The 15,820-nt window shown below is 46.3% G+C and overlaps 1 protein-coding gene across 1 annotated transcript; it reads left to right on the forward strand.

Moving 5' to 3' along the window:
- Positions 1-6,595: 6,595 nt before the first annotated feature.
- On the forward strand, positions 6,596-13,860 carry CRYAB (crystallin alpha B). The gene is made up of 3 exons (XM_075327662.1): positions 6,596-7,193; positions 11,114-11,236; positions 13,519-13,860. Exons 1-3 carry the CDS (start codon positions 7,002-7,004, stop codon positions 13,720-13,722), a joined length of 519 nt encoding a protein of 172 aa, XP_075183777.1. The 5' UTR covers positions 6,596-7,001; the 3' UTR covers positions 13,723-13,860.
- The last annotated feature ends 1,960 nt before the right edge of the window (positions 13,861-15,820 follow it).

Consider the following 15,820-nt stretch of genomic DNA (forward strand, 5'->3'; position numbering starts at 1 on the left):
AACCAGATGAGCCCCATAATAATCCATCGGACCCCTCTGCTTCCATTTACATCAGTTAGCAAGCAAGTCGGTTTGACAAACGAAAGACAAACGGACGCGTGAACAGTCTAAGTTATTACCTGTATACAGGGGGTTGCTGGGGGTCCCACCACTGATGTGATGCCGATGGGAGCAAAAGTGCACCATTTAAGCAGGCTAGTTAAAGGCCGCTATCAGTAATTGAAAGCAGCATTTAAATGGTTAAACAGCAGCGATCAGAGCAAGCTCCAGTTGCTGCTGTTAATGTGTTTCCCAGAAAAGTAGATCTACCCCGAAAATAAGCCCTAGCAGCATTATTCGGCCTTTTTTGCGTATGCTTAAAATATAAGCCCTACTCCAAAAATAAGCCCTAGTTGCGGATCAAGTAGAGGCGGTGTCATAAAGTGTCACGGTATGATGTGATCTTGGGGCGATCTGGAATCAGAAGGTCACAGTGCATTGAGGATCACAGATCCACTTTGGAGCGTATTTAATTCTATCAGTTTCTAAAGGGGTTAAGGTTCCTTTCCATCCTGCAGTGATCAAACTGGTAGTTGTCAGCTGCAGCCACTCCATTCTTCAATAAATATCCGCTCTTCAGTCCTATGCCGGCTATAGCTCATACCTATGTTGTCCATGTTTGAAGGAGCTCATCACTGCTGAGCTGTGGTGTTGTTTGTGTTGCCCCTGCAAAGTTCCTGCTGAAGAAACCTAGGAATACTTTTTGTTGTGTCTTTCCCCACCTGTTTGTCTAAGGCTGCTTTCACACATCCGGTTTTGAGCACTGCGGCTCAACCCGGCTGTGAAACCTATGCAACGGATGCGGCGAAAACACTGCATCCTTTGCATAAGTTTTTACATGCGGCCGGTCCGTTTTTTTTCCGGTTGCGGCATGCTACTAAGCATGCGCAGTGGAAGAAACCGCATGCGGCGGCCAGATGCGTTTTTTTTCTGCATCGCGCCGCATCCGGCGTCCATAGGCATGCATTGAAAATGTGCCGCAGCGGCCGGATGCGGCGCAATGCGTTTTTTTTTTGCCGGACAAAAAAACGTTGCAAGTCACGTTGCCTCCGGCCGCCGCTTTGATACATTTTGCCGCATCCGGAAAAAAACGGATGCAACGCAAAGCCATCAGGTACAATCCGGTAACAATGCAAATCTATGGGGATAAAACGGATGCGGTACCGGATCCGTTTTACCCGTTTTTTTCCGGATTGTACCTGATGGGAAAAAACTGATGTGTGAAAGTAGCCTTACCATCTTCATGTTGTCTTATTGGAGTGGCAATACTAGAATCTCACTGGCCTGGACTAGTCAGGGTGAGTTCAGGGCCAGTGAGGGCCTAGGCATGTGATTGGAGACAGGGGGAAGGACCTGTCTAGAGACAGTACGGAGTGCAGGGATCAGCCTCAGGTGAGTGTTAGGAGGTGTGATACGATACGATACATTTTATTGATCCCGTGGGAAGCTATGGTGACCCGTTCCCCTCTCTCTAGCACATGGGTGTCCCATTATTGCTACCCTACTGTTACATTTGTGTTGCACAGCTCTCTGGGAGTTGTTTCGGACATTTGTAGTCACATTGTGGCAGGCGGATGATGGCTGTGTGACACTGAAGGCTTCTTCCCACTATGGAGCAGGCTCAGCACCTGATCCCGCTCTATGGACCCTGCACACAAACTATGACATAAAAATATAAAAGTATATCAGGAGTTGTTAAGTGGTTAAGATAAAACATACCAAGGAGATCTAGAACTTGTCAGCATTATTGGATACATCAGACCGTTATCCAAGCAGGCGGATTGGTGTCAGATCTCCAAAATCCAAGCTGCGAGGACGATGTCAACAAATGACGACGTGGCAGATGTGAAGGGACAGGCTATTTTAAGTTAAACTAGATATGCAGGTGCATGGCGGTGTCCCAGGGTATAATATATTTATATATACTGCATATGTATATATATAATCCAGCATTCCTGTCTCTTTATAGTTGGAGCTGGCACAATGTCCGGTGCTCGGAGCCTGCGGCTGGAACGTTGACCACATTCATCTGGGTATTTATAAATGTGTCTCCAAAGCAGCAATGGTTATCGAAGACCCAAGTTAATTAGATTATACAGTTGTTTTCAAAAGTATTCACCCCCCACTCCAAATTATTAGTAAAATCTACATTTCTATCAATGAAATAAGAAGAATGTAAATCTCATATAACAAGTGGTTTCTCCAACGTCACCACTGACTCCTGCAGTGTTAGGATTATTGATTCCTTCATGATTAGTGTCTTTAGTACTTAGTAGAGCCCCTCTGGCTGTTATAACCTGCTGCAGATGTGATGCATGGTCAGATACCAGTGTCTGGAGGCGTTCCTGAGGATCCTTAGCCCGCGTCTTGAGGGTAATGGCCTCCAAGTCACTAATATTTTTGGATGGTACTTAGCCCGCGTCTTGAGGGTAATGGCCTCCAAGTCACTAATATTTTTGGATGGTCCTTAGCCCGCGTCTTGAGGGTAATGGCCTCCAAGTCATTGATATTTTTGGGTGGTCCTTAGCCCGTGTCTTGAGGGTAATGACCTCCAAGTCACTAATATTTTTGGATGGTCCTTAGCCCGCGTCTTGAGGGTAATGGCCTCCAAGTCATTGATATTTTTGGGTGGTCCTTAGCCCGTGTCTTGAGGGTAATGGCTTCCAACTCACTAATGTTTTTGGGTGGTCTTTAGCCCGTGTCTTGAGGCTAATGGCCTCAAAGTCACTATTTTTGGGTGTTCCTTAGCCCGCGTCTTGAGGGTAATGGCCTCCAAGTCACTAATATTTTTGGATGGTCCTTAGCCCGCGTCTTGAGGGTAATGGCCTCCAAGTCATTGATATTTTTGGGTGGTCCTTAGCCCGTGTCTTGAGGGTAATGACCTCCAAGTCACTAATATTTTTGGATGGTCCTTAGCCCGCGTCTTGAGGGTAATGGCCTCCAAGTCACTAATATTTTTGGGTGGTTCTTAGCCTGTGTCTTGAGGATTATGGCTTCCAACTCACTAATGTTTTTGGGTGGTCTTTAGCCCGTGTCTTGAGGCTAATGGCCTCAAAGTCACTATTTTTGGGTGTTCCTTAGCCCGCTTCTTGAGGGTAATGGCCTTGAAGTCACTAATATTTTTGGGCGGTCCTTAGCCCACATCTTGAGGGTAATAACCTCCAAGTCACTAATATTTTTGGGTTGTCCTTAACCCGTGTATTGACAGTAATGGCCTCCAAGTCACTAATATTTTTGGGTGGTCCTTAACCCACGTCTTGAGGGTAATGGCCTCCAAGTCACTAATATTTTTGGGGGGTTTTTAGCCCACGTCTTCAGGTTAATGGCCTCCAAGTCACTAATATTTTTGCATGGTTCTTAGCCCGCGTCTTAAGGCTAATGGCCTCCAACTCACTAATATTTTTGGGTTGTCCTTAACCCGCGTATTGACAGTAATGGCCTCCAAGTCACTAATGTTTTTGGGTGGGCTTTAGCCCGTGTCTTGAGGTTAATGGCCTCCAAGTCACTAATGTTTTTGGGTGGGCTTTAGCCCGTGTCTTGAGGTTAATGGCCTCCAAGTCGCTAATATTTTTGGGTGGTCCTTAGCCCGCGTCTTGAGGGTAATGGCCTCCAAGTCACTAATATTTTTGGGTGGTCCTTAGCCCGCTTCTTGAGGGTAATGGCCTCCAAGTCACTAATATTTTTGGGCGGTCCTTAGCCCGCATCTTGAGGCTAATGGCCTCCAAGTCACTAATATTTTTGGGTGGTCCAAAAAGTTAAGAGGAGAGATCACTGCCTGCACAAACAAGGAAGAGGATCTAAAGGGATACAAAGTTCCCAGAGACGCAGCTAGGAGCCCACTCCTGGAGGTCGGTCGTGTTTCTTTTATTATTTTAGAACATTGGCAGCTGTTTTAAAAAAAACAATAAAAAAGTCTTGTACAAGTTTTTCTGAATGTGCCAGCATCTTGGCAGGAAACAATGTCTCCTCTGTTGCCCGTGTTTATTTCTGTTCCCGCAGCGCATTCCAAGTGGACAAACAGCCCAAGGTCGTGCGATGACTTCAGTTTCCCGGAGAATTTTGTTACTGCTCGTCATGTTCACACATCGGGAAATATACCATGCCCTTATAACGAGGCTCTCTGGGCATTCACTGATCGCTCCGAACACAACAATAGGGGCAGTCACCCTACTAGATATTATCATGATCAATTCCATTGGGTCACACTGAAGTGTAGTATCCTATGCTGCATTAACCTCCCGAGAGGACTCAGGAGCTGAACTCCCTCCATGAGTATATAACATAGCTGGCCTCTGTATCTGAGATCAAATTGCTGCAGTTTAAAGGGGTTGTCCGGGATTTTAACATTAATGACCTACCCTTGGGATGATCACAGTCCCCTAAGGGATTAAAAAGTAATATAATAATACTAGGAAAAATAATAATAAAACAATAAAAAAAAATAAATATATAATATATGTTGAAATTGCCCTCATCTTTCCCTCTTCAAAAAAAAAAGCATAGGTTAGGTCATCAATGTCTGATCGTGGGGGTGTTACACCGGACACCCCCGCCGATCAGCTGTTCCCGATGCTCCCGTTGTTACGTGGAGCTCCTGAGTTATGGAGCTACACAGCTCAGTTAGAGGAATAGCTGCATATCCGCCCCCTATGGATTCAAATAGGGAGTGCAAATGCAGTATCCACTATACAGGAGACTGCGTTGTGCTCTGCAGCTCCACGACAGGAGTTCTGGGTGCCGTCGGTGGAACCAGGAACAGCTGATCGGTGGGAGTGCCGGTTGTCGCACCCTTGACAATCCCTATAATCATGTAAATGCCGCTGTCATTCTCTGTTACCATGCCCTGACCAGTACCCTTCCTCGTTCGTCCGTCTGTCCCAGTCCCTGACTTCCCGCTCCCGTTAGTTGTTTACCCATCCTGGTTCATCCTCCTTCCCGTGTGTCTTGTCACCATCCGGTCTTGTCTTCTGTTCCCTGTGCCCTTTGTATTTCCCTCTGCAGACCTGATCTCGCGGCATCCAACCTCGGTTCTGTTTTCTGACCTGATTTTGATTCTCCCTTTGCAGTGACTTGACTTTCCTGGCTAGACCCTGACTGCTTGACTACTCTATTGCCCCCTGATGGTTTGCCTGTGAACTGCCTGCTGAAGTTACTCTGCTGTACTTCAGTCTCCTTTCTGTTAGGCTACATGCGCACGCTGCATCTTTTTGTGTTCACAAATTGCAGCCAAAACTGCAGCCAAAACGCAGCCAAAACTGCACCTTGTCAGAGAGAGCCTAGAAATGTCACAAAAAACGCATGTAATTTTAGGTGCGTTTTTGCTGCTTTTTCGGTGCGTTTTCGGTGCGTTTTTGGTGCGTTTTTCACACCCTGCGTTTTTGCTGCGTTTTTGTGACAAATGTTGACAAAAACGCAGGAAGAATGAACATGCTGCATTTTATTTGTCACAAACCTTTGACAAATAAAACGCTGACAAATAAACTGCAACGTGCGCATGACAAATCTGACTTCTCATAGACTTTGCTGGGAAGTCAAATGTCAGAAAATTCTGACAACAAAACTGCAGCCAAAAAAGCAGGAAAAAAAGCAGCGTGCGCATGTAGCCTAACAGTGTTACTTTGACTTTCCTTCACTACTCTGCTGCCACCTAATGGGGAATATGCTGTACTACATCTTAACAGTCCTTTGTACAGCGTGACATTGCTGTTTTTTATGTTATATACAGCATTATAGAACGCTGTATATAAGTGCTCTATGGTGGGGGCCGCAGCTTATAGGGGTCAAATCTGGAGACAGGTTCCCTTTACGTCTCTCCTTCCTTCGGTAGAGCTTTCACAATCTCTGCTGCATCAGTTCAAGCCTAATGTGGAGTGGTGGCCGGAAAACTCTAGAGGGATCAGATAAACTTTCTACATCTATGTTCTTCAGTTCGTGATGGAATTGTTTGGATATTTTTACTGAGTTTACCAATTAGGCTGGGGCCTATGATGGCATCTGATGCGAGTGCATTGGATGCAATATGCTAATAAACCTTGTCTCCTGCTCTGCTGTGAGTGTGAGCTGAGTGTCATGTAACTGTGATCGGATCACAGCTGTGGAGGAGAGGGAGGGATTAATCTCCCTCCTCCATTGCTAGCTGATGCGATTATTGAACTGCACTCCGGTGTCATCCGAGTGCAGTGTGATGTTTCACTCGCACCCATAGACTTGTATAAGTGCGAGTGAATTCATATTCCAACTGCAGCATGCTGCGATTGTGTTCTCGGTCTGATTAGGGCTGAGATAATATGGTAACATGGGTACGGGTGGAATGTGATTCCACTCGGGCCGTTTTACTCTCAGTGTGTCCTAGCCCTTAAAGTATACAGTATAACAAATCACTTCTTACTTTTTAATCACTTTTCCCCTTGCAGACCTGGGTTATGTAACAGTAATGCTTTATGCAGACTGGGATGGCGGAGAGGTCACAATTCATATTTCTCCATCCCACTCTGTAGGACGTAGACCCAGAGGAGGGCAATGGGCCAGGGCTGGATTATCCAGGGCTACGGCAGGAGGAATACGCTGCTGTGTGCGGCTGGGATCACATTATCAGCTGTCAGATCTCGGAATGAACTCATCCCCTGTCACGTCGCGGTACGGTAGCTGAAGTGATCCTGCTGTCCGCTAATCCAGTGTGCACACAGACATAATCAGCGCCTCTTACTTGCTGATCCCATGAGTTGCCCGGAGAACAGAAGATTTGTCATTTCTCATATCCTTCCGTCTGTCCTCTGAATGGGGGCAGACAGGCGTGCCGGGATAATGAAACCATCTGACAGCACTTTTCCAGAAAGTTCAATGTTGGGGTGCCGGGGAGGAGCACCGGAGCCACCTCTCTGTATATAAGGCCGTTGGGTTTGGTGGGTGAATCAAACACTGAACAGTTCTGTCTGACAGCTACCACCGAACTCCTGACTAAGATGGATGTGACTATCCAACATCCCTGGTTTCGCCGCCAATTTTTCTCCTTCTTTGGACCAAACAGGATCTTTGAACAGAGTTTTGGGGATCACCTTCAAGAGTCCGATCTGTTTCCCACCGTGCTGTCCCCTTTCTACTACAAATATCCCTTCCTTAGACTTCCATCCTGGATAGAAAGCGGCTTCTCGGAGGTAATTCTCTGTTTGTTCGTCACCTGTGTGGGGACTACAACTCCCAGCATGTTCTGGAAGCAATGGGTTAAAAATAACTGATATAATGGGATATGGTGCCAAATCCGGTAAGGCAAATTCCATTGGAAAGCAATCAATCAATAGATGAAGCTATTAAGTATTTAGGTCCCAGAGGGTATAGCGGTATAATAAGTGGCGCTATTAGGGAGTACAATGCAAAATATCCTATAATAATGAGATACGGAAAGAAATTACCTGGATTTCTGCTTTTGTGATGATCAGGGAAAGAGGATTGGAGGAAATATTTGCTCATCATTAAATGGGGTATGATCACATCTGTGACTATTCACGGCCCAACCCCAGTAAATAACACTATGGTAGATGTAACAATACCTTATGTTGCGGTATTACAGCTTTATATTTTATATATGTGAATGGATTTCCTTACAAACCATAGGTGCACAATAAAACCACCCAGGATCAGTGTATAGTAATAATAAGGATCAATGTATAGCAGTATTATTAAACTTTCGCATTATGTGGGATTTATATGGCGGTATTACGTGGGCTTTCCAAACAAGTAATATGATGGAAACTGTGATTCTGAGGTTTTCTACCAAGCGTCTTGTGCATTTTAGGAACGAGTTGCTAGTAACCTGCAGATGAGTTGTGGTCGTAGGTGATTTACCTTAAAATTTATGCTGCAAAGTTGCAACCAATAATCCTGCAGGTTTGCGGCTGAATTACACGATATGTCACATTCACAATTGGTGCTGCATTCTTCATGTCGTGCAATCAAAGTTGCTTTTTATTACTTGCACACTATACGGTGTTAGTCTTTCGACAGTATGCGGTAGTATTATGAAGACACAGTACGGTATTATATATACTGAGCTCATCTTTCACGCTAAAAAGTGTTAAAATCCATCATGGTCACAACAAAGTGGACTGACAGCTCACTGAGGGTTCTGATTACAGCTGCCTATTGAAGTCTATGGAGAGGAAAAGGGAGACAGATGGAGCAGAGGGAAGGAAAGACACAAACAGGCTGTGCTGCTTCTTTTTAGTGTCTTATCTCACCCCGGAGCTGGATTTATAGCTACACTGCTCAGTACTGCGGTATAATGTCTTCTGTGCTGCTTCTGAACATGTGCTAGTGTCATGACTTGGACTTGGGGAGAGTCCGGCGTGAGCCAAAAACACAGAACAGGGGTATCTCCATGATAAACAAAGGGGTACTCCGGGGACACTTTAACAGTGGGGGGGTCCTAGCGCTAGTGAGAGGGAAGATGGACACCTCCTCCACTTACCTGCCGCTGTACCCTGCACTCTTAGCCAGTCCCTATACAGGTTCCTCACCGGTTGCCGAGCTGGAACCTGAAGCCCTGAAAAGCCCCTTCAGTAGTCCCTGGCTAGTGAGTGGACAGGTGAAGGCCACTAGTCCTACTGCTGCACTAAAACAACACACTGGGAAAGGAAGACATACAGGGGGAAATACAACAACAGACAGCTGCAGACACCACCAAAACTGCAGCAACTTCAACAGAGGGTTTCAAACAGCTCCTTCCAGCTCCAAGGTCAGCATCCCAATGGTAATGAGAATAACTGGCTCCCTCTGCTGGAAGCAAAGGGTATATAAAGGGACTGGGTGTGGTTCCAAACTGGAAACACCTGGGTAAGGTAATGGACTGTCTCAGAAAAAGTGAGACTCAGACCCAGAACCTGTCACTCATCTCATGTAGCAGAGTGACGACCATGACAGCTACATAGAGAAAGGGGAACAGAAGTCCCTCATGTCTATGTGTGCCGTGTATGGGAGACATCATAGAAGCTAGCCTCCACCCACCAGCTCAGAGGCAACTGAAAGTCATAGAGACATCTTGCATTTTCACCACTTTCTCTATTTCAGTTATTCACACTTTGTAAAATAAAACCAAGCATGTTTCCCCTAATGATAACTGATGATATATCGAGTCTTGTTTTGGTCCCTGTGTGGGCACAGAAGTACAGTACATTCCCGTCCTACAGTAAAAAAAATCAGCTGGCGCTATGATATCCATTTATTAATATGCACATATCCCATTACAGCACATTGGCAGACACGTATAACCCCGGACTGGAAGTCAACAGCTCGCCCTAAAATGTAATTAGTTTTCCGTATGAGGTGCAGAACCATGAGCCATTGTATAGTGATGTTACGAGAGATTGGATAATGCACTCATGTTTGTGTTAAGGGATCTGAATTTCCTCTACAGGACAAGAGTTATTCACTCAGGATCCCTACTGGGGTTTCATTAAGCTAACAAAATAACTACCGTAGTGATGAGCGGGCACTACCATGCTCGGGTGCTTGGTACTCGTAACTAGTGATGAGCGGGCACTACCATGCTCGAGTGCTTGAAACTCGTAACTAGTGATGAGCGGGCACTATCATGCTCCGGTGCTAATGTACTGGTAACTAGTGATGAGCGGGCACTACCATGCTCGGGGGCTCAGTACTGGTAACTAGTGATGAGCGGGCACTACCATGCTCAGGTGCTCAGTACTGGTAACTAGTGATGAGCGGGCACTACCATGCTCAGGTGCTCAGTACTGGTAACTAGTGATGAGCGAGCACTACCATGCTCTGGTGCTCAGTACTGGTAATAGTGATGAACGGGCACTACCATGCTCGGGTGCTCAGTACTGGTAATAGTGATGAACGGGCACTACCATGCTCGGGTGCTCAGTACTGGTAACTAGTGATGAGCGGGCACTACCATGCTCGGGTGCTCGATACTCGTAGCTAGTGATGAGCGGGCACTACCATGCTCGGGTGCTCAGTACTGGTACTAGTGATGAGCAGGCACTACCATGCTCGGGTGCTCAGTACTGGTACTAGTGATGAGCGGGCACTACCATGCTCGGGTGCTCAATACTGGTAACTAGTGATGAGCGGGCACTACCATGCTCGGGTGCTCGATACTCGTAGCTAGTGATGAGCGGGAACTACCATGCTCGGGTGCTCGATACTCGTAACTAGTGATGAGCGGGCACTACCATGCTCGGGTGCTCAGTACTCGTAACTAGTGATGAGTGGCCACTACCATGCTCGGGTGCTCAGTACTGGTAACTAGTGATGAGCGGGCACTACCATGCTTGGGGGCTCGATACTTGTAACTAGTGATGAGCGGGCACTACCATGCTCGGGTGCTCAGTACTGGTAACTAGTGATGAGCGGGCACTACCATGCTCGGGTGCTCGATACTCGTAGCTAGTGATGAGCGACCACTAAGCAGTTCAATATGGATATACTTTGTTCTGCAATTAAGGAGTTTAATGGAGGATAACAAAGAAAGATTCTATGGTTCAGACTCTTTTATCCCCCACCGCTCCCAGTCCAATGCTTACCCATTCTCAATCAGTCTTGTCTTGACACACAAAGAATATTAGGAAATGCCTCGTCCGCCAATCGGTGGCTCAGACGGGTCACCGCTGCTGCCGATGAATGGCCAAAATGGGCATTTCTTGTTATTTACACAGTGTCAAGATGGGTCCTCGAAGACCGGCAAGGGACACAAGGAAGCATTGGAACGGAAGCAACGGGAATCAGTGAGACAGAGTGAATTTTGGGGGTTTTTAACCCCTCTGAGCTATAAAAGGGCACAAAGGCCCAATGATTCTGTAAATGTTTGCAACAGGGCCGTAAAAGGGACAGGGTCTGGCACAACCACATCTGAAATGGCTCATTTTGGGGGCATTCCTTGGGGGTACGGCTTGGATGAATACATTTTGGTAAGTTCTCAGTGCTTACATTATGTTTTTGCTCCATGTTGTTCTCAAAAGTCAAGTCCAGGTTTGTTACGGGTGGTCTTCTTGGATCGCTCTATTGACATCCATTCGACCTTGGTTGTAATATCACGTTCCATCGTCTTCCACAGATGAGAATGGAAAAGGACAAGTTTTCTGTTAACCTCGATGTGAAACATTTCTCTCCAGAAGAGCTGAAGGTCAAGGTGATGGGAGATTACATTGAAATCCATGGAAAGCACGAGGAGCGTCCGGTAATAATCGGGTTCCCCCTATCGGACCCTTCTGATTCTTTACACTCTGTTTGGGTTTCCATCAAGCTTTCTTGTATATTTGGGTGGACAGTATGTGTAATAGGGTCATCAAACATGGTGTAAAGTGAAACTGACTCAGTTGCCCTTAGCAACCAATCAGATTCCACCTTTCATTCTTCACAGGCTCTTTGGAAAATGAAAGGTGGAATCTGATTGGTTGCTAAGGGCAACTGAGTCAGTTTCACTTTACACCATGGTTGATAACCCTATTACACATACTGTCCACCTACTTTTGGACCACCCTGTATAATATATAATTAGTATAAAATGTGTCCACCATGTTGTCCCTCTATAGGGGATTCCTTCTTTCCATTAGGTGACCCCATTCGTCGTGTGAGGTGCAAGAAGTAACCAAAGCGCCTAGTAAATCTGGAGCGAAGCTTTCACCTCAGTTTTTTGGTGTAATTTAATCCAGAATTCTGGAGCATTAAGCTGTGTAAATGCCTCCATGGCGTTACTAGAAATCCACGGTTGGTAGTCACAGCCACTCCCTTCCGTGGTCCCATCGGGGCTTCCACCCAAATTCCCTTGCGCAAAATGGGTTTCGAACATATGCGTCTAAGGGGTCATTGACTATAATGGAGTAGACAGAGTCACCATGTGCTCCCTCGTGCACCATTTTCAGGAGTATACGCCTATTGGAGGTGGACACACAGACGTAGTAGACTGCATCTGGGTGTCCACCTCCAGTAAGCGTCTACTCCCGAAATTGGTGCACAAAAGAGCATACGGTGACTCCGTCTGCACCACCATAGTCAACGGTCCCGTTGGCGCATATGTCCGAAACCCATTTTGAGGGTGTTTCGGATGGAAGCCCCGACGGGACCTCTGAACGAGGAGGAGAGGAAGACAATGTAAAAGTGGCCTTGCTATTGACTATATTTGACAACTTTGGAGATCAATGTCTGGAAGTTCCCTTGACCACAGGACCTTTTTTGGCCTAGACCCATCATGCCCCTTTGCCCATTCCCAATGATGGAGTATCTCAGCTTCACGAAGGCGAAACCCTCTGTAAGCACTGGTTTCTGAAGGCTTGAGAAGATCTAGGGTTTCCAGTAAGCGTATACTTCCGAAATTGGCATACGACAGAGCACGCGGTGACTCCGTCTGCATCATTATAGTCAATGGCCCCATTGGCGCATATGTCCGAAACCCGTTTTGTGGGCGGTTCAGACAGAAACCCCGATGAGACCACTGAACAGGGATAGGAACGCAGTGAGAAAGCAACCTTACTATTTACTATATTTGACAACTTTGGAGACCAATGTCTGGAAGGTTCCTTGATCACAGCCCCTTTTCATGGCCTAGACCCATCATGAACCTTGAAGTATCTCAGCTCCACGCTGGTGAAACCCACTGTAAGCGCTGGTTTCTGAAGGTTTCAGAAGATCTCAGGAGATTTTCCAACTCTTCCAGGAATCATGGAGGTCTTTTATTTTTCCATGAGTCTTTCAAATGTTCCAGGAGTATTTACAAGTAGACAAAAAACTTAAAAAGTTGCCTTATATATCCCCTGGCCTAGACATATGCATGCTCAGTTCAGCCTGGCGTGCATGTTAATCTCCATTGAAAACAAGTGATTGGGTATGTTGACTTGAATGATCCTTTTCTTCTCTTGAAAGTCAGATGAACTTTGAAGCTCATGGACCCCAATACAAAATGTCCAACAGTGCCCCCAAATATTACATGTCTTCTTATAAGGGCCACAAGGAATGTTTTGGTCCCCCCTTAGGTTCCAGGAGTGGGCACGACTGTAAGTGATTGGGCATGTTGACTTGATATATACATGATCCTTTTCTCCTCTTGAAAGTCTGCTGAACTTTGAAGCTCATAGACCCCAATACAAAATGTCCAACAGTGCCCCAAACTATTACATGTCTTCTTATAAGGGACACAAGTAACCTTTTGGTCCCCCCTTAGGTTCCAGGACTGGGCAGGACTGCAAGCGATTGGGCATGTTGACTTGAAACATGCATGATCCTTTTCTCCTCTTGAATGTCTGCTGAACTTTGAAGCTCAAGGACCCCAAAACAAAATGTTCCCAACTATTACATGTCTTAATATAGGGGCCACAAGGAACCTTTTGGTCCCCCCTTAGGCTCCCAGGACTGGGCACGACTGCAACTCCTACACCCCTAATTGTTGGCAGTCGAATATGTATGGCCACCTTGCATCAACTGTTATCCATTAATGTAGCAACTGGTTCTGCTCTTATTTTCCAGGATGAACACGGCTATGTTTCCAGAGACTTCCAGCGTAGATATAAAATCCCCGTGGATGTTGATCCTCTCTCCATCACCTCATCTTTGTCCTCAGATGGAGTCCTGACCGTGACTGGACCAAGAAAACTGGCCGACGTTCCCGAACGCTCCATCCCCATCACCCGTGAAGAGAAGGTGGCCATCGGTGCTGCCCCCAAGAAGTAGAATCTCTCAGCATCTCCAGCTAGAGAAGACACCTGTCCACCCTGCCAGAGAGAGTGCGCGCGTACTACACTGCTACATGTATTTATTTGTGCTGTCCTGTGACCAAACTACTAATGAGAATAAAAGTAAAGAGAAGCATCTGCCCGAGGATCATTACCCGGGGATTCACTGCACCCATCAGGAGGGAGGCAGGGGGGATAACTTAATAACCTAATATCACTATAGGTAATGTCACAGCTCACCTCCTCCGCCCCCTGTACAACGACTGGTTGCACCTCTATATACTATATATAACACAGGATCCACCATTCACAATATGTGATGTCACAGCCCACCTCCTCCTGTACAATGACTGATCACACCTCTATATACAGTAGATAATACAGGATCCACCATTCACAATAGGTGATGTCACAGCTCACCTCCTCCTGTACAATGACTGATCACACCTCTATATACAGTAGATAACAAAGGATCCACCATTCACAATAGGTGATGTCACAGCTCACCTCCTCCTCCTGTACAAAGACTGATAACACCCCTATATACAGTAGATAACACAGGATCCACCATTCACAATAGATAATATCACAGCTCACCTCCTCCTGTACAGTGACTGATAACACCTCTATATACAGTAGATAATACAGGATCCACCATTCACAATAGGTGATATCACAGCTCACCTCCTCCTGTACAATGCCTGATAACAACTACAGTAGATAATACAGGACCCACCATTCACAATAGGTGATGTCACAGCTCACCTCCTCCTCCTCCTGTACAATTAATGATAACACCTCTATATACAGTAGATAACACAGGATACACCATACACAATAGGTGATGTCACAGCTCACCTCCTCCTCCTGTACAATGACTGATAAATTCTCTATATACAATAGATAATACAATAGGTGATGTCACAGCTCCCCTCCTCCTCCTGTACAATGACTGACAACACCTCTATATAGAGTAGATAATACAATAGGTGATGTCACAGCTCACCTCCTCCTCTTGTATAATGACTGATGACACCTCTAAAATTTTAACATTAAAAAGAAGGGAATTTTGTTTACTTACCGTAAATTCCTTTTCTTCTAGCTCTAATTGGGAGACCCAGACAATTGACAATTGGGTGTATAGCTACTGCCTCCGGAGGCCACACAAAGTATTACACTTAAAAGTGTAAGGCCCCTCCCCTACTGCCTATACACCCCCCGTGGGATCACGGGCTCATCAGTTTTAGTGCAAAAGCAAGAAGGAGGAAAGCCAATAACTGGTTTAAGCAAATTCAATCCGAAGGAATATCGGAGAAATGAAACCATTCAACATGAACAACATGTGTATACAAAAAAACAGGGGCGGGTGCTGGGTCTCCCAATTAGAGCTAGAAGAAAAGGAATTTACGGTAAGTAAACAAAATTCCCTTCTTCTTTGTCGCTCTATTGGGAGACCCAGACAATTGGGATGTCCAAAAGCAGTCCCTGGGTGGGTAAAATAATACCTCGTAATAGAGCCGTAAAAACGGCCCCTTTCTACAGGTGGGCAACTGCCGCCTGAAGGACTTGCCTACATAGGCTGGCATCCGCCGAAGCATAGGTATGCACCTGACAGTGTTTCGTGAAAGTGTGCAGACTAGACCAGGTAGCCACCTGACACACAAGCTGAGCCGTAGCCTGGTGCCTCAAGCCCAGGACGCACCCACGGCTCTGGTAGAATGGACCTTCAGCCCTGAGGGAACCGTAAGCCCAGCAGAACGATAAGCACGAGAATTGGTTCCTTGAACCACCGAGCCAGTCTTGATTTGAAAGCCTGCGACCCTTTACGCTGGCCAGCGACAAGGACAAAGAGTGCTTCCGAGCAGCGCAGGGACGCCGTACGAGAAATGTAGAGTCTGAGTGCTCTCACCAGATCTAATCAAGTGCAAATCCTTTTCACACTGGTGAACTGGATGAAGAGAAACAGAGGGTACGGGGATACCCTGATTGAGATGAAAGGGGGGATACCACCTTAGGGAGAGATTCCGGAACCGGACGCAGAACCCCTTGACCTGGTGAGACACCGGGAAGGGGACTTTGCACGACAATGCTGCCCC

The sequence above is a fragment of the Anomaloglossus baeobatrachus genome, chromosome 11 (assembly GCF_048569485.1).
Source record: "Anomaloglossus baeobatrachus isolate aAnoBae1 chromosome 11, aAnoBae1.hap1, whole genome shotgun sequence".
Taxonomy (NCBI): Eukaryota; Metazoa; Chordata; class Amphibia; order Anura; family Aromobatidae; genus Anomaloglossus; species Anomaloglossus baeobatrachus.